This window comes from Notolepis coatsorum, assembly GCF_963971535.1.
Source record: "Notolepis coatsorum genome assembly, chromosome: 3".
In the NCBI taxonomy this organism is placed as follows: Eukaryota; Metazoa; Chordata; class Actinopteri; order Aulopiformes; family Paralepididae; genus Notolepis; species Notolepis coatsorum.
Genome location: NC_140167.1, coordinates 34,469,351 through 34,492,504, shown reverse-complemented (window position 1 = coordinate 34,492,504; position 23,154 = coordinate 34,469,351). Strand labels below are relative to the sequence as shown.

The following is a 23,154-nucleotide window of genomic DNA, read 5'->3' as shown; positions in this document are numbered from 1 at the left end:
AAAAAAAACATCTTTTAAATCTCAGCCCCCTGTAGAAACCTGCTGAACTGAAGGCACCATAACATAAATCCATCATTACCACCCTTCAATTTCAGTGTGTGGGCATCATACTCCCAGACCACCGGCGGCACCGGGCCCACACCCTGCCCAGCCCCTACTCTACCTGTGTGAAGCTGGCAGGGAATCTACCTGGTGGTTAACACAGTCCTGGAGCCAACCGCAGGAGGGGGGGGGGGGCCTGGATATCAAGCTACGGCTGTGACTCATGCCAGGGTGTCGGTAAAGACAGCGGCGTACACTCACATTCCCGTTGCACAAGAGCAGGTGCCAGTATCGGTGGCAGGCTATGGTAATTCCTTGTTTACGGTCTACAATTGAAATTGCATTGTCAGGAGAACGATCAAAATAACCCCCACCATAACCCCATGAAAAGCGGTGCCTTATCGTGACCACTGTGTAACCAGAGTAATGATATCATGTCACCAAATTGCTATGCATTATGTCTAGCATGGTTTATAATCACAGAGTTACAACACAGCAGCTGTGGTTTGGATCGACGGTATAATTAGAGGCTACGCCCTCGTGTTGCCCATCATCGGATCAACAGAATGACCTCATACTAACTAATGCTGCAGACACACAATGGACATAACGGCTCTCGAAAAACCTCCAACAGAAAGCATGAGAGTAGCAAAACATCCATGACAATCAAGACGGATTACTCCAGTACTCAACATGGACCATGAAACCAAACCTTTGACAAGCTATTTATTTATGTATTTCTGCTAATGCACAACAATAAATTATGTATTCAAGGGTAGAACTGTGAAACACGCAGCGCGGGCGATTCATGTACATCGCAAGTGCATTAAATAGGAAAAAGGAGCTTTAGAATTTGCCCCTCCACAACCACATACTGTCCTCGCACACCATAGTGTTATTATAGTCAAACTCAAGACTTGCATGCTGCTGGAACTTGGTGAGTGAGAATGATGAGAACATCTGTACAAGCAAAGATGGGCAGCGGTCAACTCTGTGACAAAACTCAATAATGTTGTGACTCTGGAATAGTGATAGACCGATTGATTTAGAAATAATCTGCATCGGTCGATTCCAAATGTCTACAGACACATCTTGCACTCGTGTGCTTGATTTTCTCTCTCCCTCTGTGTGTGTGTTTTTATTGTTCTGCGCTTCAATACTACACCAAGCTAACTTGGTGCTATCGTGGTGCTTTTTTCCTATTGCTCGGTTTTTCCTTACCTTCACTGGGGTATGTCTGGGAGTGTTGCATTTATTTATTTAACATTTATTTTGGATTTCATGGTGGGTTTTTTGTTCTTGATTTATTGTGATGTTTCTTCTTGACTTGTTTAAAGAAGACTTGTCCGGCCCATGGGGACATTAACTTGTGATTGCTGGCTTTACAAATTAATTTGATTTGAACATGGCACAGTGTTTAATGAGAGATAGTGGTGGATTCACAGTGTTTAATGAGAGATAGTGGTGGATTCACAGTGTTTAATGAGAGATAGTAGTGGATTCACAGTGTTTAATGAGAGATAGTAGTGGATACATTTTCTATTTATACTATGTTTATAACTATGTTCTATTTTTACTCTGTATTTTTATTAATAATTATTGAATTCTTTTAACCGTTTTAACCCTGTAGCACTTGGGATCCTAGTGAACGAAAAGTGCAATACAAATACAATTTATTATTATTATTATTATTATTATTATTATTATTATTATTATTATTATTATTATTATTATTATTATTATTATTATTATTATTACTATCACCTTGTTGTCACCTCTAACGTTAGTCACTTGGTAGATTATATGAGCAGGCTATGCCAGTGAAGAATAAACAAGTGCACCGTAGAGAGTGCAGATCTACTTAGCCAGACAGAGAAACAAAAAAAACATATCAGCATTATGTAATTGGTCACCACCGGCCACCCTGCTCTCCACTACTCTGGAATTACTGACGGGGAATCGTTTGACCAGATAATTCACTGAGGCAGACAACAGAGGCTTTGATTAAGGATAGACTTTACTGACAGAATGACATGTTGCAACATGGAGAGACCTAGGTTACAGCAATGGGCCCCTAGATCTCTGTGGAATGGTGAGCTAACAAAGCTGTATTTCTACAGCAGAGTAGACAAAACTAAGTGGTACCTTGACATACAGACTACGAGATATAGATCTGATGTGAGATGGTTATGTGGACTGAAGGCTATGTGAATGAAAGACTGAGACAAGGGGGGTATGAGTGAAGGCTATGTATCATGTGTGTGCATTAGAGAGAGTGAGAGAGAGAGAGCAAGAGAGCAAGAGCGAGAGAGAGAGAGAGAGAAAGAGAGGAAGGATTGGTAATGTCATCATGATGTCACTAGTACCACCAGTGTGTTGGTAAATTTCCCTGTCAATGACTGATGTGATTTGGTAGACAAATGAAGATGTATTTTCATATACTGATCTTCTCCATAGTGTGCAACTACAGTTCTCTATATTCAAAACACACACCTGTATTTTCCCACCTTTAAGTTTTGAAGAATCTCCAATGTGGCCATGCTCAAACTGTGGCACAAATGTATCCCTACAACTCAACCAATCCAGGCAGGATGAAGGCCTACAAATCTCCTGTATCCCTACAATTCAACCTATCCAGGCAGGTTGAAGGCCTACAAACCTCTTGTATCCCTACAACACATCCAATCAAGGCAGGTTGAAGGCCTACACACCTCTTGTATCCCTTGACAACTCACCCAATCCAAGCAGGTTGAAGGCCTACAAACCTCTTGTATCCCTCGGCAACTCAACCAATTAAGGCAGGCTGAAGGCCTACAAACCGCGTGTATCCCTCGGCAACTGAAGCCCTCAAGACCAGTTGAACAATTAGAAGATTTTTTTATTAAAAAAATATTTTAATCCTCTTTTTCTCCGCCTGATTTTCAATTTTTCTCCCCATCCCCAATTTTTTTTCGTTATGCCAATTCCCCCCCTCCCCTACCTGGTTGTTGTGCGCATGTTCCTCCTACTGGTCGGTACAAGGGAACCCTGAAGTCTACCACATGCTTCCTCCGACACATGTGGAGACAGCCAGTGGCTCTCTTTTTCACCTGGCAGCGAGGACTCTCATTGGTGAAGCGTAACGCGTGGGAGGTCACGCTGCCTTCACCATTTCCTGCCTTTCGCTGAGCAGGCGACCAGACCTGACCTGTAGGCGTCGCTGTCCACAACGCCAGATTACCACCCTCGACTTCCCTCCCGCTAACTCAGCCAAACGAGTTAGTATGACGACCGGCCCAAGCCGCAGGCAATGGGAGTCGAGACCGCAGCCTCTTGCATTGGTGACAAGCGCAATCTCCGCTACGCCAATCCGACCGCCCACAATTAGAAGAATTTGATCTCAATATGGCCTACTACAATATCCAAATTGCAGGAGGTGCAATATTTATTAAAGGTGAAATGTGTGTCAAAATAACATTCTAAGTGAAGTATTGCAGAGATGTCCTGGCCTACAGACTATAGAGAACATCTTTGTTTGGCACAGATCCTCTCAAAAATCACAACATGATCGTTTGAATATATGTTTTTCAATGAAAAATTGAATTAATGTCAAACATTTTTATTCCCTCTAATATCGTGAATCATATTGCAATCGCAATATCAGTCTAAATAATTGTAATTCAAATTATTTTAAAACAATAATATAGAGTAAGCCAAACAGTTAACACAGTAAGGCAAGTAGGCAATTAATACACATAAGCATTAGCAGACAAGACACAGTTATGCACAACAATACATAAGCATTAGCAGACAACACCGTTATGCACAACAAGACAGGCATTAGCAGACAAGACATAGTTATGCACAACAAGACATAGGCATTAGCAGACAAGACACAGTTATGCACCAGGGCTCAACATTGATGGCGTCCCGACGTCCAAGAGCCATACATTGATTTGCTATTTATAAGATAGCCAACGTTTGTCATAAGGGTTGCATTTGCTAATGGGCTAAAGTGGAACGTCAACAAAAACAATGCCGATTTATTTTGTAGATAATCTCACACACATCCAGAAACTACAGTTTAGAACTTTAGAAATGAAAGTTTTGCACACAACTCAATTAGTTGAGTTATTGAGAGTAAATTAGTTTGAATGTGGCCACCAGTGATGTCATCTGGGACATTGAATCCTTGTGTTAATTACAGCTCGATAAAATGATGCAGATGAAAAAATAGCAATACCTTGTTTTATAGAGACTGCCACCTTATCATTTGATTCAGATGTAATCAACACAACACAAGGATTCAATGTCCCTGATGACATCACTGGTGGCCATATTCAAACCCATGTACTCTAAATAACTAATAACTAAATGAATGTGTGCAAACTGTTTAGAGTTTTGGTTCAGTGTGAATATGTGCAAAACAAATCAGCATTGTTTGTTTGGTCAAGTGTCCTTTTAAGTGGGCTTACTGGATGTTAGCGTTAACGGGATTCTGAGAGCTAGCAATAGCATTCCCAACAGGGAACTAACGTTAATGATGTATAAGGGCTTCTAACAATAGTAATATTATAACGTTGCTGCACTTGTGTGTGCGTGCGTGTGTGTGTCTTTGTTTGTGCTTTGATCCATTAAGATAGATACACTAGTTTATATATATAACATTAGATTTGCAGGTCTGAATTTCTGCTCTATCAAAGAGGGAATCATCTGCGTTCCGATTGCTAGAAGACAGCGTGTGTGAGTGAGTGAGTGAGTGAGTGAGTGAGTGAGTGAGTGAGTGAGTGAGTGAGTGAGTGAGTGAGTGAGTGAGTGAGTGAGTGAATGAGAGACCTTGCACAAGCAACATTATAATTTGCATTGCGTTTGATCACTTAAGATTGTCTATTTATCTTGTAACTAACTGGGTCCGTCAACAAACACAGCTGGCTCAAAGCTGTATTGGAATTTGGTCGACAAGCACACAGTCTAACTAACTTACTGTAGGATTATTTGGATATTTAAACTTTTCCATTTTGCAAGGCATCGGTTATACGCTCTCCTTATTTTTTCATTAGGCCTAATTCATTGCCTAATGTGTCAACTCAATTTCAATTTAATTTCAATCTTTCTTAAGAATCTTTATCGAGTATCCAAATATGATCATAGATAATGTCTATATCAGAGTCTAGATGTTGTAAACACTTTTTTAATACAAGTATATTTTGGGACGATACAAATATTTGTCTAGAACAGTGGTGAAAAACGTGCGTTTTGAGCCCTGATGCACAACAAGACATAAGCACAAGACAGACAGACAAGACACAGTCAGCGACATAAACATACTTTCACATTGCTTCCGTTGGTGTATAGCATATCTGATTTCATGTTTCAGTAAAATAATCTCAAAAGGCATTCATTTCTAAATGTGACCAGTAAATGTGACAATTAAATGTGACAAAAGTAAATCGTAATTCGTCATTACACCTAAATGACTGTAAATGATTATGATTAGAATATAGGATTATTATTGTTAAATGGACTATTGGAATCTGTAGGTTACATTACACCGGATTTGATTCTGAAACGTATTGACGGAAGGTGGCGTTAGGGTGACCTGTGATACAACAGATGGTGCATGTCAATGAGGAGTCAGGACATCCTAAGAGAGAGGAGCATCGCCCCACTGACCTCCAGCCTCGTCACCACCTCGGTGAAGTCCTCCGTGTTGTTGTTGATGGAGCGCAGCGACACGCTCTCCCCGCGCTCGTAGTAGATCTTCATGGAGGCGGGGCTCCCCGACGACCAGCCTATCACGTCGCGCGTGGCGCAGTTGAACACCACCACCTTGGCCTCCTGGTCCAACAGGATGAGGAAGTCGTTGGAGACGGCCAGCAGGCACTCGCGCTCGGCGCCCGCCACCTGGTCCTCGGCGTGCACCTGCCAGGTCACGGCGCCCAGGCTGCGGAGCTCCGCCCCGCTGTAGGGCCGCAGGCGCTCCCGCCGCTTGTGGGCGAGCGAGATGAAGGGGAACTTCCCCGTGGGCTCCACGGGCGTGCTGGTCACGTGGCGCTCCGCCAGGTCGCGCAGGTACTCCTGTCGCGTGCGCGTCGCCATGGCGCCGAACTTCTCCGACTTGTGGGCGGCGTTCTCGGCGTTAATGACCTTGGCCAACAGGAAGTCCCTGAAGACGGTGGACTTGGGGAAGGTGACGCCTTTGGGAATGGGGGGGCCGAACGAGGGCACGTCCTGGGATCGCGTGACTGCCACGCTAGAGAGAGAGAGAGAGAGAGAGAGAGAGGAGGAGAAGTGGGAGAGAGGGGTTGAGTGACATATAGAAATCTATACTCAATTCATACTAAAAACAAACGTTGCATCAACACGCTTTACTAATGACAGAGGCTTCTTGACGGGACATGGCCCGAGGGCAGAACAACATATGGGCAGGACACTAGTGAAAGGTCTCTCTGTGCGTCGTCGTCCCTCAGGTATTGTCATCTCTGACCCGTCTCACTTGTGGACATAAAAGGAGGGTATCGATACATGCAGAGGGCAGGGCTCTCCTTCTGTTACCTCCTCCCACTCTCCTATTCAACCTCAACAATGCTCGTCCCGGAGCTGCATTCTTTAGTAAACAGGAGGGTAATGCTCACAGTCTTCATGCCCGTCGTCCCGGAGCGACAGGGTTAGCAACCGCGATTGATGGCATGGGAGTAGAGTAATTGAGTGATGTAACGTTACAGGATGACACCATGCATGTGCCAGGCACGTCAATAATATACCCAGTCTCTTTGTGTGAATAACTCCTAACCTAGTTGTATAGCGATGCAAGCTCTGAACGCATTATATAGTCGCTGACGTTCGGTCGCCTATAGGAGCGGCACCACGTGAGTGTGGAACATGGAGTCCTGGGGGCACACGGGCACGCCAAACCGGTCCATTAAATAGACTGGTGCCGTTCAGGAGCACATGGGCGCTCGGAGCACACGGGCCCCGGGCAAGTTGCTGCTTGCAGCGTTGCGTTCAAAGCACGCCTCGTTCCCTTGCGTGCCCATGCAGAACGCGGGAAACTTAAAAGTTTGTTGTTAAATGGCACCAGATTTGGCACTGCTCTCCCTTGGATCCTCGGGAATACAAATAATAATATTTAAAAAAAATATATATATATTGGTGGTCGCTTGCCTGACTGGAATTCATAATTCACCCACTTTTATTTATTTATCATACCACCACGTTGATCACATGGCAGAGGAGTCAGAGGACAGCGAGAGGTGCCTCCCCAGCTAACTTTGAACAGCTTCCTTTCCCCAAACAAAGCTCTAATAGTTACTCACTCTGTATGGCTGACCCCCCCAGAGTTTTCCACAGTGGTTGATAGCAGCAGATTATCACCCGGCTGGCCCATGACCACTTACTCCCCCGAGATTCCCGTTTGACTCCAGGGTATTATCCAAAAGCCCACCCGGCTCTCCACAGCAGACAACAAGAAACTATTAATAACTTGGATTACTGTACTGTAAATGAAAAGCTATACCAGTTGACAGCACCGGTTAGAGAAGGGATGAGTGACAGTAAGGAAACATGGCAGCATAGGAAACACCCAGTCTCACGCATCACTGGATAAACAAACGGCAATAATATCTGTCATTGTGTGTAATTGACCTAACTCAAACCACACCTCTTTTCTTGATCCTCCAATCACAACTGTTGCTTCCCTCGGATAGGGGGTGGGGTTTGAGATAGGTCAATTGCCATGCAGGCGTGTGTGTGTGTGTATGTGTGTGTGTGTGTGCGTGCGCATGTGTGTGTGCGTGCATGTGTGTGTGTGTGCGTGCGTGTGTCAGTCATCATCAGAAACCCCTGAGGCTTGGTGCCAACTGCGCGGAAAATGCATCGGCACAAAGGTCTTCACACATTACAGATGTTTTGCACACACACAGTACACACAAACACAGTACACACACACACACACACACAGTGCACACACACAAAACAACACAGCTCAGGACTAGAAGGAATAATGAATATACTGTCATGGATCCATGCAAAAGTATGAATAGTATCTTTACTATACTGTTGTCCACATTGTATGTGCTATACTATATATACACATTGTAAAGAAATATATACCGTGACGTAGATAATATATCTTTTTAAGTCAACACAAAAAAAGATTTGTAACAGTAAAAGAGAAGAAAAGAGACCGTTTTGAATGAATAGGACCATGACAATTGTATTACAAGATAAAAAAAAAGACGACACCGTCATACAGTTAAGTCAGAAAAATATGGATATTTTGGCCATTTATCACCAGCCTCTGAACTCCGAACCCCTTTCTTTAGCTCACCACCGAGGCTCTGTGCCTTTCAAATATCAAGCTCAATATCCTGACTCCTCAGAGACGAGTGGCGTAACGCCGCGTTGACGAGGAGCTCGTCGTCACGATTCAACCACGTGATTAAAAAACCCTTCAAATTATAAGTTAGCAGAACCTTGTTGCCGATTCGATGCCCTTCCGGTTCGCTCTTCCCAGATCCCCGACTTTCCGGTTCGCTCTTCCCAGATCCCCGACTTTTCTCCCTCGTTGACGAAACGGCATCCGGGAGAACGGAGCGACTCTTCCTGGCAGCGACGGCGGGTTCCGTTGATTCAGTATACGTCCGCTAGATCCGCAGGCTCTGAGTGGAGTCCTCCCTCCTCGGCCGGGGAGAGTGAGAGAGAGGGTGGGGTGGCTCCTTGTGTCCTCACGGCTCCCGCGTCCCACTCCTCTCCATTTCATCCACAAGACAAAACCAGGAAAACCGGCATTTCTCCCCCTCTCTCTCCCCCTCTCTCTCTCTCTCTCTCTCCCTCCCTCCCACCCTTTGCTCCCCGTCTTCCTCCTCCGTCCCTCCTTCGCTGGCTCCAAATCAAAACATACCCCCTTCCCGATAACGAAAACAAAACGAGAAGTCCGGCTGAAGAGGGTGTCCAGGGGCAGTGGAGAGAGAGAGGAGGAGGAGGGGGGGGGGGGTGCTGGAGAGAGAGAGGAGGAGATTAAGATGAGGGCAGGAGGGCTCAAAATAAATTAGTCCCAACTTTGTTAAGGGTGTGAGCCGAGACAGAGGGCTGTGCTGCGATGACCTGTCCGCTCCCAACATGGACGAGGAGAGCTCTGAGGGTACTCCGCTCGATCCACAATCTCTCTCTCTCTCTCTCTCTCTCTCCTTCTCTCTCTCTCCCTCTCCCTCTCCCTGGCATGTCCTGGTGAAGGGAATCCTTGATGCGAGCAGTGCTAACTCCTTCAGACCACTGTGGCTCTCATTGCCCTGAGGCAAAGTGTCAGGCGAGTGGGGGGGGGGGGGGGGGGGGGGGGGCTTGTTGTGAGTGTGAGGAGTGGGCTTTTGTGTGAATTATAGTATGTGTGTGTGTGTGTGTCTGTCTGAGTAGAAGAGACAGAAAGGAGGAGTGAGAGTGTGCAAGAATGTGTGCATAATGAGACAAAAAGAAAGAAAGAAAGCTGACCATAGCGATTGTGCATACTTGTGTAATCGTGTGCGCTCGTGTGTGTGTGTGTGTGTGCCGAGAGTGAGCGGGTGAAGAAAGAGGAGCAGAATGCCCACCACTTGCACAGCAGCTTCAGGGCTGATCTCTGCTAGTGCACTGTAATCAAACAAATGTATATACCCACCCACACAACTCACACACAGACTGGGACAGTGGTCATGCAACCGGCTTTAAAAAAAATCGCACTGTGACCCATGCCTTCCAGTCAATGCTTTTGTCTTAATGCTAGCTACCTGCATTAAAACAAGGCAGCTGGCAGCACAGTAGAGAAAGGGAGCCTTCAGACAGCAGTAAAAAGGGTCACATTGTGGCCTCAGATAAGAAGCGAACCAGATTCTCAACTCAAAACGCAAAGGCGGTATAATGAGTCTGTCGTCTGTAGAGATTCTGCTCATGAGTAATGCTGGCTGGTGGGCGAACTTTAGCCGCAACGACCCTCGGGTTGGATCACAGGCTTCCCCACAATGACGGCACCGGGTCTCTTCAAAAGAGGCCTCTATTCTGTTTGGTTACCCAACTGTGCCTCCGTGTTGCTCCCAGTGGTCCACCATAACCACTGATTAGGGGTGGGAATCACCAGAGGCCCCACCATATGAAATGATACAGTACGTTGCAATTTATTACCTTTTTTCCAACTGCAAATTATGTCCCCAAAGGAAAACTTTGTCAACATCTGTTCATCTCACTTCAATCATTTTTATTGCAGCAAAATAAGATCGTCAAGCAGAAAGATTTTCATCCAAAAATACTATGCTGTAACGATCCCCCCCAACCCCTACCACTGATGTCCTCTGCTTCCTAATTCGCCTGTAAACGAACAGCCGTTATCTCCAGGTCAGAGCGTCTCACCTGTAGCAGGTGTTGTCGGAGCAGGGGTCGTGCACGCGGACGATGATGAAGACATGCTGGAAGTGCGAGCGGACAGCCTTCGGGGTGAAGGGGTGGGCGCCGGGCTCCTGGAACACCACGGTCACGATGTCGTTCCCGATGTGCCGCTTCCTCAGCAGCTGAACCGGCGGGAAACAACACAGGCATTGGTATATAGAATAGAATAGAATAGAAATACTTTTATTATCCCGAGGGAAATTTGACACTGCAAATTGCTCAACATTAAACATTTAGACAGAACAGGTCACGAATAAGAATAACAGAACAAATCAAATTGCCTAAGATAAGAGTAGAATAAAATAGAATAGAAATGGAATAAAATATACAGTAAATAAATACAGTAAAAATATACTGAGGTCTACAGTAGGTGTAATATTGCACAGTGCTGTTTCAAAAGTAAGAGTCCAGGAAGATGGTAACTGTCACTCTGTGCTCAGTGATGCAGTGAGGCACAGTGATGCATTGTATAGTCTGATGGCTGTTGGAATGAAGGACTTCCTGTGCCGTTCAGTGGTGCATTTAGGTAGTGTGAGCCTAGCACTGAACGTGCTCCTCCTGTCAGCCAAGTCTGTGTATAGTGGGTGGGAGGGGTTTTCCCTGATGGCCTGGAGCTTAGCAAGGCTCCTCCTCTCCGCCACCCTCGCTAGGGAGTCCAGCTCCACCCCAACCACGCTACTGGCCTTCCTGACCAGCTTATCCAGCCTGTTTGTGTCCCCTGCTCTCAGTCCGCTGCCCCAGCAGGTCACAGCGTACAAGAAGGCGCCCGCCACCACCGACTCATAGAACATCCTCAACATTCTTGTACAGACATTGAATGATCTCAGCCTTCTGAGGAAGTAGAGTCGGCTCTGGCCCTTCTTGTACAGTGCCTCTGCGTGTTTTGACCCGTTCAGTTTGTTGTCGATGTGCACACCAAGGTATTTGTACTCCTCAACCATGTCCACATTGACTCCCCTGATGGAAACGGGGGTCACAGGTGCACTCCTCCTCCCTGGTCTTCGCCACATTTAGCTGCAGGTGGTTTTTAATCGCACCATGTGACGAAGTCCACTACCAGTTCCCGGTATTCCCTCTCGTCACCGTCCTTTATACATCCCACTATCGCAGAGTCATCAGAAAACGTCTGAAGGTGGCAGGACTCTGACCGATAGTGGAAGTCGTTGGTGTAGACGGTGAAGAGGAAGGGAGAGAGGACTGTCCCCTGCGGGGCCCCGGTGTTGCTGACCAGTCTGTCTGACACACAGCTCCGTAGGCGCACGTACTGTGGTCTGCCCGTCAGATAGTCAACAACCCAGGACACCAGGGGGGCCTCTACCTGCATCTCCTCCAACTTCTCACCCAGCAGCCCAGGCCTTATGGTATCAAAAGCACTGGAGAAGTCAAAGAACATGACTCGCACAGTGCTCCCCGGCTTGTCTAGGTGAGTGTAGGCTCGGTTCAGCAGGTAGATGACAGCATCCTCTACCCCCAGTCGGGCTGGTAGGCGAACTGGAGTGGGTCTAGGTGGGGTTTGATCACCGGGTGGAGTTGCTCCAGGACTAACCTCTCCATGGTCTTCATTATATGAGAGGTTAGAGCCACCGGCCTGTAGTCCTAGGGACAGAGACTCGCTAGCTAGTGACAGAGACCCGCTAGCTAGTGACAGAGACCCGCTAGCTAGTGACAGAGACCTGCTAGCTAGGGACAGAGACCTGCTAGCTAGTGACAGAGACCCGCTAGCTAGTGACAGAGACCCGCTAACTAGTGATAGAGACCTGCTAGCTAGTGACAGAGACCTGCTAGCTAGTGACAGAGACCTGCTAGCTAGTGACAGAGACCCGCTAGCTAGGGACAGAGACCCGCTAACTAGGGACAGAGACCCGCTAGCTAGGGACAGAGACCTGCTAGCTAGTGACAGAGACCCGCTAGCTAGTGACAGAGACCCGCTAACTAGTGATAGAGACCTGCTAGCTAGTGACAGAGACCTGCTAGCTAGTGACAGAGACCTGCTAGCTAGTGACAGAGACCTGCTAGCTAGTGACAGAGACCTGCTAGCTAGTGACAGAGACCTGCTAGCTAGTGACAGAGACCTGCTAGCTAGGGACAGAGACCTGCTAGCTAGTGACAGAGACCCGCTAGCTAGTGACAGAGACCTGCTAGCTAGTGACAGAGACCCGCTAACTAGTGATAGAGACCTGCTAGCTAGGGACAGAGACCTGCTAACTAGGGACAGAGACCTGCTAGCTAGTGACAGAGACCTGCTAGCTAGGGACAGAGACCTGCTAGCTAGTGACAGAGACCCGCTAGCTAGTGACAGAGACCTGCTAGCTAGTGACAGAGACCCGCTAGCTAGTGACAGAGACCTGCTAGCTAGGGACAGAGACCTGCTAGCTAGTGACAGAGACCTGCTAGCTAGTGACAGAGACCTGCTAGCTAGTGACAGAGACCTGCTAGCTAGGGACAGAGACCTGCTAGCTAGTGACAGAGACCCGCTAGCTAGTGACAGAGACCTGCTAGCTAGTGACAGAGACCCGCTAGCTAGTGACAGAGACCTGCTAGCTAGTGACAGAGACCTGCTAGCTAGTGATAGAGACCTGCTAGCTAGTGACAGAGACCTGCTAGCTAGTGACAGAGACCTGCTAGCTAGGGACAGAGACCTGCTAGCTAGTGACAGAGACCCGCTAGCTAGTGACAGAGACCTGCTAGCTAGGGACAGAGACCTGCTAGCTAGTGACAGAGACCTGCTAGCTAGTGACAGAGACCTGCTAGCTAGGGACAGAGACCTGCTAGCTAGGGACAGAGACCTGCTAGCTAGGGACAGAGACCTGCTAGCTAGGGACAGAGACCGGCTATGGACAGAGACCCACTAGGGAGGCGTGAATATTTTAGGCAACCAACTTGCGTCTAGCCACGCCCCCGCGGCAGCGGCAGAGCGGAGCGGTAGAGCGGAGCTCTGCCGCGGCAGCATTATGCAGCCGTAATTCCCCCTCTTTTAACATCGACGACTAGCTCAACTGGTTCGCCGCCTTGCTGTGGATCCTGCGGTGCGTTGGTGACAAGTTCGATTCCCTTCAATTTCTTTCTATTTTTATTTTTTTTAACGTGCATTCTTTCGCCGGTTAAGTTTAGGCATTGTTTCGGAGTTGGTTAAGGTTAGGGTTAAGGTTAGGCATTGTTTCGGAGTTGGTTAAGGTTAGGGTTAAGGTTAGGCATTGTTTCAGAGTTGGTTAAGGTTAGAAGGGTTAAGTTTAGGCGCGGTTTCGGAGTTGGTTAAGGTTAGAGTTTGTCTTAGAGCATGGCAATATTATTTCGGAGTTGGTTAAGGTTATGGTTAAGTTTAGGCATTGTTTCGGAGTTGGTTAAGGTTAGGGTTAAGGTTAGGCATTGTTTCGGAGTTGGTTAAGGTTAGAAGGGTTAAGTTTAGGCGCTGTTTCGGAGTTGGTTAAGGTTAGAGTTTGTCGCAGAGAATGGCAATAGAATGCAGCCTATTTCCGCACTGCAGCTCTCTCACGCTGCCGCGGTCACATGGGCGTAGTGGCCAATCAGAGAAACGCTGAACACAAGTTGGTTGCCTAAAATATTCACGCACTAGGGACAGATACCCGCTAGCTAAGGACAGAGACCAGGATGCTAGGGACAGAGACCCACTAGGGACCCGCGTTGATACAGGATACCAGGCCCATACCAAAACAGGCTATTGGGAGAATATATCCAACGCGGAAACTCGATACCAAGAGCGTGATCAGACTTAATTTTTTTTTTACACGTAAAAAGATGTATTAAATCTCGATAATTTTCGTACTAAAGGTCTATACTGTTGAGTAAAATCAATGGATGGGATTGGGGCTATCGGTGCGTCATCCCTAAAGAAAGGAAAAGCTACAACTCTAGTAGCAGCAGGACACAAAGCTCTTCACAAACTCATCAGATAGCGCTATCTTCGGCTCACACAGCCAAAACCAATGATGTCATCCAGATTAATAATTTTTTGCTGCATTTCCTGTTGTGCTAAATGTGCGGTATTCCCCCAGCGGTCGTCGGGCCCCCGGCTGGGACCGTAACGTACATACCTGTTGTTTGTTGTTGGGCGTGTAGGGCAGCAGCGTCGACACGTGAAACATGAGCTCATAGTCCTTGTAGGCCGTGTACAGGGAATGGGTGCCCGTGGAATCCGCTGGGGGGGAGGAACAACAACAACACAATGTGAGGATCCATTGTATTACTATTACTCTCTCTCTGCTCAGTGCTTTAAGGGTGACACCTCAGGATGCAATTTCATCATCACATCTGAGGCAGTACTGCTTGCTACACGCCACCGGAGTTGCTTTTTACAGGGCTCTCTCCGGCACAGGGACACAGGTGAAAGATGGTGAAGACAGTTTATTGAAGAGAGGTGGCAAGATGCTACGAGCCAGGAGCAGATGGAACGTTGTCATGACAAAGGCTCTCTCTCATGTGTATTCGTGGGGATGACAGATTTCAACAGGTGCGCAGGTCTATTTAGCTTGATCCAGGGCAGGTGTGACTGCTTAAAGGATAACTCCACTATTTTGGGAAATTAGCTTATTTAACATCTTCCCTGGAGTTAGACAAGAAGATACATACATTTTTTGTCTCTGTGCGTGCATTTTAGCTTTGGGAATAGACGCTCCGTTAGCATAGCTTAGCTTCATCACTGGAAGTGAGGCAGGACAGTAGCCTTACAGTGCCTTACAGTGTATTGCAAGGTCTGACATTGACCAAACTTGATATGCATGACCTTGGTGGGCTCTAGGTCAACTCCTGCAAAGGGGGTCAATGTCAGACTTTGCAATCAAAAGTTAGGGGGCTAATAACCCTTGCCATAATTTCAGTGCGCCCCCTAACTTTTGATTGCAAGGTCTGACATTGACCCCCTTTTCAGGAGTTGACCTAGAGCCCACCAAGGTCATGCATATCAAATTTGGTCAATGTCAGACCTTGCAATACACTGTAAGGCACTGTAAGGCTACTGTCCTGCCTCACTTCCAGTGATGAAGCTAAGCTATGCTAACGGAGCGTCTATTCCCAAAGCTAAAATGCACGCACAGAGACAAAAAAGGTATGTATCTTCTTGTCTAACTCCAGGGAAGATGTTAAATAAGCTAATTTCCCAAAATAGTGGAGTTCCCCTTTAAACCAGCCATGCCCACACCACAACATCCCAAACAACCACACGATAGTGTGTGTAGTCTGGAACAGTGTCAGACTGGGAAAACACAAATGTAAAACGCCAATGTCTATAATGAACATGACAAATTATTTTAGTCATCTAACATTTAAGGCAGTGGTTATCAACATGGTAAATGGCTGCATTTATATAGCGCTTTTTATCCAAAGCACTTTACAATTTGTTCCTCACATTTTACCCATTCATTCACACACCGATGGCGGAGGCAACCATGCAAGGTGCCAACCTGCTCATCAGGAGCAGTTAGGGGTTAAGTGTCTTGCTCAAGGACACTTCAACACACTGCCCGGGAATCGAACCGGGAACCTCCGGATTACCAGACGACTGCTCTACCTCCCGAGCCACTGTCGCCCCCCCCCCCCCCCCCAACATGGGGTCTGAGGACCCCCAGGGGTCCTTGAGGAGGTTTCAGGGGGTCCCCAGACTCTTGAATTGTGTTTCACGGTCATCTCCTCGACTACAGTATAGACAGTTATGGAATTATACATCATATATCTCACAACAAAAAACGTATCTTAAAAATGGGGATCCACAGCCTAAAGGTTGAGAACTGTGAGGGGAGCGGTCTACACCCTGTGGGGAGTGAAAGGTATAGTCAACAGCTGCCATTCGTTGCTCACTGGAAGTAAGGTCTTGTTGTCATTGTATCACTTGTGTATGTACTGTGGAACTAAGTTGTCGTCACGTCATGGTCACCAAGACAACTTCCGGTACGATCACTGTACCAGGGCGCGGTGGTGTGGTGGTTAACACTGTACCACGGCGCGGTGGTGTGGTGGTTAACACTGTACCACGGTGGTGTGGTGTGGTGGTTAACACTGTACCACGGCGCGGTGGTGTGGTGGTTAACACTGTACCACGGCGCGGTGGTGTGGTGGTTAACACTGTACCACGGCGCGGTGGTGTGGTGGTTAACACTGTACCACGGCGCGGTGGTGTGGTGGTTAACACTGTACCACGGCGCGGTGGTGTGGTGGTTAACACTGTACCACGGCGCGGTGGTGTGGTGGTTAACACTGTACCACGGCGCGGTGGTGTGGTGGTTAACACCACTCGGGGACCTGGTTGTGCAGTCTGCATGTGTTCTCCCCCCGGTGCTCACAACAAGGGTCTCCCCTCCCAATAAGATAAACCCAATGGAAAAACAGGCTGACGAAGACGGACAGGAGCACTTGGATGGGTCCCCGGGTGCGGCCCACGCCACAGCCCATGTCTGCTCCCGGCTGCCCTTGAGGGGGAAGGATGACAGGATGGGTCAAGTGCAGAGAGACATTTCATCTGCGACTCACTCAGTGCATGTGTGTGTGTGTGTGTTCCTGTGTGTCGCCCATCTCACATGTGTGCGTGTGTGGGTGTGTGTGTTAATCTGCATGACAATTAAAGAGTTCTTCTTCTTCTGTATGTGTGTGTGTGTAGGTGTGTAGGTGTGTAGGTGTGTGTGTGTGTGTGTGTGTTAATCTGCATGACAATTAAAGAGTTCTTCTTCTTCTTCTGTATGTGTGTGTGTGTGTATAGGTGTGTAGGTGTGTGTGTGTGTGTGTGTGTGTGTGTGTGTGAGTGTGTGCGTGTGTGTGTGCGTGTGTGTGTGTGCGTGTGTGTGTGTGTGTGTGTGTGTGTAAATCTGCATGACAATTAAAGAGTTCTTCTTCTTCTTCTGTATGTGTGTGTGTGTGTATAGGTGTGTAGGTGTGTAGGTGTGTGTGTGTGTGAGTGTGTGCGTGTGTGCGTGCGTGCGTGCGTGCGTGTGTGCGTGTGTGCGTGTGTGTGTGTAAATCTGCATGACAATTAAAGACTCCTTCTATCTGGCGAATCGTGCGTTCCTGGTTCAGATTCTTCATTCTCAGGACATGGGAAGTAATGAAAACGCAGCAGGCTTCCGCTTGTGCCAAAAGGCTCCGCTCGCTCTTTTAAGTTTCCACGTGTGGGCGGACAGTAACGCACTAAACCTGAAATGACATCCCAACATCCGTCCAGCGTTCAATCATCTGATCTGCTATTGGTTTGTACAAGGGGTCGGGCTGTACAGACAATAGAACAGCCCAAAATAGCCTAAAGTAATTACACCCGTGATTGGATGGGCCGCAATTTTCTCCCCTTCTCATTAGAAGCACTGAGGAGATGGCGGAGCAGGCAGACCAGAGAAGGGGAGAGAGGGGGTGAAAGAAAGAAAGAAAGATGCACGAGGAGTGAAGGAGAAAGCAAGACAGAAACGAGAGAGAATCAAAGTGAAAGATAAATATGATTCAGTGTCATAAGGATAGAGCAGCAGCAGAGAGAGAGAGAGCGAGAGAGAGAGGGAATGTTTAACAAAACACAGGATGAGGGAACAAAGTACTAAAGAGCACAGGAGGAAACACCGAGAGGGGAAACCCCAACTGAAAGCCAGGCAGGAGGGACCGGATCTGTACGGTCAAGCTCTTTCTAGGATCTAACTGAATTGACCTCAGGCTAGCTGGGGACAAAACAAAAACACTGGACGATTAATCGTGTTTCAATTATGATTTTGGCCTCCATCGATCATGAAAATAAGATAAAAATCGATATTATTGTGCCGTGTTGCTCTCATTTTGTCTTGTGTTGTAAATGCAGTGCACTCTTCCTTCACAGCAGTGCGCTCGGCCCAAACAGTAATTTTGTGTTGAGAGGGAGGAGCTACGTTTCTCCAGTTATTTTTTTTTTAAATGTCTTTGATAACTGGAAGAAGATGACAGAAAGGCAGCCTTTGGTCGAGAAGAAAAGTAAGACAGATTCAGTCGTCGTCATATGATGTTCTCAAATCAATGAGTAATCGTGTTTAATAATCGTGATTTCTATATCAATCAAAATTATAGTTTTTAACGATTTCTTGCCACAAACGAGCAGCCCTAACACCACGATGCCACCTCCTCTATTATTTTAAATGCTGCAAATCCCAATGGCAACCGTACCACCAAACCTGGCAGCTGTGGCACGGACCTCGCCGCATGCAGGAGCGCACGTCTTCTTTCCCCTAGCCGCCCCAAGTTGAGCAGAGTTCACCATTTGCGGCCAGCCGGCCAGCCAAGAACAGGTCAGGTTGCGTGTGGGCAATGCGATCCATCAAGCCATGAGTTTCGGAAAACGTAGGATCTTATTTTCCTCGTCTCGAAATACCTGTTTATTTTTTATTTTACATTTTTTAAGGCATCGGCCATTTATGAAGACGGAAACCAAAACGATTGGGAGGAAGAAGTGCTTTCCGACAAGAATCGTCCACCACCCATCTGAAGCGTTCCTGACGACCGCTGGTATTTTATAGCACTGTACCCAGTACAGTCTGTGCTTTGTTGAGAGTGTTGCGTGAGCCTTAAGGCATTGGTTCTCAAACGTTTTCATGTCAAGAACCCCCATACTGACATGTAATACTGTATGCAAGGGTGCCATTGTGCTAACATGAATGAATTAATGAAAACTTTATTTTAACAGATTGCAGAATGGGTACAATACAGTACGGCTCAATACACACAATTGTTAAGGGGATGCAGACCTGAGAAAGACGTTTGTCTTGTTTACATCAAGGTCCCCCATTTCAATATAATACAAATGCATGTGCCTTATGGTTTAGAGTCCATGGTCTGCCACATTGTGTGTGTGTATGTGCCTCAAGGCTGCAGGCTGTGGCCACAGGCTACGCAGTAAAGGTGTGGAATCCAAAAGACATTCGTTCGTCATCCCCGCTATGTGACTGAAGAATGTCGGCCACTGTCATTCATGTCAGCATGTGTAAGACAGACACAAGACAGATGAGGGAAGGGTGACAGGGAGTGTGTTCCTGACAAAATTGAGGACACATCTAGACTACAAATCAGTTGGTTGGGGATAGCGTTTCCAATAGGTGATTAAGAACACTGTCCCCAATGAGGGAAAAACAAGCTGCTTTTGGGATTAGATGTGGTTAGGGTTAGGTTAAGGTTAGGCATACATTGCGAAGGCTAAGTTTAAGGAATGAATCAACACAACTGTCCCCAATTTTGGAGTAAACGCGTGTGCGTGTGTGTGTGTGTGTGTGTATGAGGAGCCATTACTTTTGGTATCCAGCTGGGCGCGGTACTTGGTGAAGCCCTTGAGGCGGACCTTCTCCCCCAGCAGATTGAGGAACTCCTCCAGGGCCGGTCCCGCCGTCTCATTGTTGTACATCTCCTCCTCAGTGCTCTGACCGGCCCGGCAGTACATCACCCCCACCTTGACCTGGAAACTCAACTAGGGATGGATGCAGACACACACACACACACACAGATATCAGATAATAATAAATGCCAAAAAAGTCCAAAAGCCAGAAACATGTTCAGACAAGTCACAGCTGTGCAAGAAGATATTCTGACTCTCGCATACCTGACTAATCAAATAGGAAAATACCACAGATATTCATCTGTTACGTAGGTATTAATTAGGGGGAATTATTGAACTTGAAGGCCACAGGAAGTGCCGTTCAGAACAAGTTTTGGCTTCCGTGGTTTGACATGGTATGAAACAGGCAGGACTAAAAGATGTAACAAAACCGGCAGGACCGATACACTGGGTCCATCGTGTAAAATGCAGGGCGTGTGTAGACTTACAATTACGGCCAGGACCTTGTTATACTCTCTCTGGTGATTGGCTTACACTTAAGGTTCCTAGAGTTTGCACTGAATTAGGAAAATCTGCTTTTAGCTTCTGTGCCCCAGAAACATGGAATGTTTTAAAACTCAATGCATTAGTATCTATTGGTCAGTTGAAATCGTTAATAGCAAACCACTTCACCACAGTCTGCGGTTGCTTTTCATTATTTGAATATGTTTAATTGATTGACTTTATGTTTCTACATTGTTTTCTTTTTGTGTATTTATTATGTGTCTCGATGATGCTTCGAGATTAAATAAAGATTGAATGAATGAACGTGGAATAAGCATATTATTTAGTGGTCCGAGTGTTAAAGGTCGTCATTCCATCAGTTTTCCCGTTCAGGAGGAGAAGATGAGACAATACCACCGGGAACACAAGGTAAGAAGACAAAAACCATCCTCTCGTCACTTCGAGCGCTCTTAAGACTTCCGTTTACGCCACATCCTCTCTCTCACCCCTTGCTCGTCCAGCTTCATCAGCTGCTCTGTGACCTTGGGCGTGTTGAGGGCCAGCCGGAGACAGGGCACGTCCAGCTCGGGCAGCAGATACTCCAGCACCTCCTTAGTGGGCAGCCCGCGGGCGGTGCCATGCTTGGAGGTGGAGGGCACCGCATCCTCCAGGACGGAGCCCCGAAGAGTAGTCAGCTGAGGGGAGGGAGAGAGGAAGGGAGGGAGGGAGGGAGGGAGGGATGGAGGAGGAGACAAAATAAAAAAGGCGTGTGAGGAGAGAAGGAATGTGCCTCAGGAATCTCCTGCTGTCCTTTGAACCTCCTCTGGGAGATGGAACACGTTGATATAGCGAGAAACATGCCTGCCAGTGCCCAGGCAACCCAAACCAAGCGGGGAAAATAGGAGAATTTCCTCCACAGAGTAATTCCATCTCCTGTCCTAAAAGAAACTGACGGTTATGATTCAAACCTTGGCCCTGGGTAAATAGAAAGTGGACCTGAGGAAAGGGGGGGGGGGGGGTGTAGATAGAAGAGACTCGACCAGGCCTGCTGTGTAACATACAGTGTCTGCATTGTGCTGGACTCCAGGAGCTGAACTCAACCACTGGCCCTATCGTACGCAGCTGGAAGGAATGGGGGGCTTTCTCCCGTGCAGAGGGCGGGGTCGCGACAATGGGACTGTGTTCTCCAGGTCTTCGGGGGAGGAGGAGCCAACAGTCTCACGGATTAGCCGTGACCACGAGAGTCAAATAATCACACACACCTGTTTGACATTCACCCAAGTGGAAAATTCATATACAACAAACAGCCCTCAGGCAGGTTGTCTGGGAATGCACGATGGGTCCTGTCATTATCCCCCGCCCTGAATGAAAAGGGTGAAATCCTTTAAAACCTTAAAAAAAATAAAAAAGTCCAACATAATATGACAATACGAATGAAAGCGAGGAGTTGAGTTCTCCATAGTTAGTTTGAGGTTTGCATGGTCTTGATGGGCCTTTGAGGCGGTAGGATGGGTTCAGTTTCCCTGAACGTTTCTTCACACACTGCTGATGCAGTGAGACAACTGAAAGGGCCCGGGGGTGGGCGCTTGCATAATGAAGAACAGGGATGGGAGACTGGTTCCACCTCCCGATAGCATCCCTACTAATCTGGGGCAGGCTGAGAGGCAACCGCTTGGCTCCGCGCGTGCACGCAAACACACACACACACACACACACAACCCGACGGTCCAGCAGGGACAGGAAGATACAAAAGCAAGTCATTCTTCCATGTCCCCCAGTGGCCATTTGAGACATTACAATAACAACATTTCGAAACACATCTGCTCTCATAGCAGACAATTATTTTCTTAACTCTTTGACGTAAAAAAAAAATAAAAACAATCATGGTTTCACATGATTTGTGGGTGGCAACAATAATCACACACTGCTTCTTTTCAGACTGTGGGCAAAATCCACCCCGCAGTGATGTGAACTGGTGTCTGTGGCCCGTGGTGTGGGCAGGGACCTGGGCTGAACTGGTGTCTGTGGCCCGTGGTGTGGGCAGGGACCTGGGCTGAACTGGTGTCTGTGGCCCGTGGTGTGGGCAGGGACCTGGGCTGAACTGGTGTCTGTGGCCCGTGGTGTGGGCAGGGACCTGGGCTGAACTGGTGTCTGTGGCCCGTGGTGTGGGCAGGGACCTGGGCTGAACTGGTGTCTGTGGCCCGTGGTGTGGGCAGGGACCTGGGCTGAACTGGTGTCTGTGGCCCGTGGTGTGGGCAGGGACCTGGGCTGAACTGGTGTCTGTGGCCCGTGGTGTGGGCAGGGACCTGGGCTGAACTGGTGTCTGTGGCCCGTGGTGTGGGCAGGGACCTGGGCTGAACTGGTGTCTGTGGCCCGTGGTGTGGGCAGGGACCTGGGCTGAACTGGTGTCTGTGGCCCGTGGTGTGGGCAGGGACCTGGGCTGAACTGGTGTCTGTGGCCCGTGGTGTGGGCAGGGACCTGGGCTGAACTGGTGTCTGTGGCCCGTGGTGTGGGCAGGGACCTGGGCTGAACTGGTGTCTGTGGCCCGTGGTGTGGGCAGGGACCTGGGCTAACCTCGCTGGTCCTGAAGATGAGGCGGTAGTTGTACTGCTGGCCATGGTCCTTGTCCTCCTCCAGCTTCTCCCTGCGCAGGCTCACCGCCACGGGGCCCAGCGCCTCGTCCATCCCAAAGTAGTTCCAGTGTTCTGAGAAAGAGAGGAGGAGGAGAGGACACTGTTAAAAAGTAGTTTGCCATTTTTAAACAATTCACATTTATACTCTGATATAGGTAGGACTGGGTAATAAATCAATATCAATCACTCTAACTATGATGGAATGATTCTATTTTTGGTACAAATAATAAAACTTTGCTGCTTTGTAGTGATGATTATATTCCTCACATTTGACATATTCTGAAAGTTTAGATTTTTTTTATCTTCCTTTAGTCAGAAACTAAAATT

At 47.6% G+C, this 23,154-nt stretch overlaps 1 protein-coding gene across 4 annotated transcripts in view; it reads right to left on the bottom strand.

Moving 5' to 3' along the window:
• Nucleotides 1–23,154, bottom strand: part of LOC311225481 (signal-induced proliferation-associated 1-like protein 1) — an 84,844-nt gene that overhangs the window by 19,398 nt on the left and 42,292 nt on the right. For all 4 annotated transcript variants that reach the window (XM_084310772.1, XM_084310770.1, XM_084310773.1 and 1 more), the window contains exons 3-8: nt 22,769–22,899; nt 20,701–20,889; nt 19,669–19,843; nt 14,487–14,590; nt 10,399–10,556; nt 5,695–6,274 (exon numbers count right to left, since the gene is read on the bottom strand). In XM_084310772.1, coding sequence (XP_084166898.1) covers nt 5,695–6,274; nt 10,399–10,556; nt 14,487–14,590; nt 19,669–19,843; nt 20,701–20,889; nt 22,769–22,899 — 1,337 coding nt within the window. The remainder of the gene's footprint in view (nt 1–5,694; nt 6,275–10,398; nt 10,557–14,486; nt 14,591–19,668; nt 19,844–20,700; nt 20,890–22,768; nt 22,900–23,154) is intronic.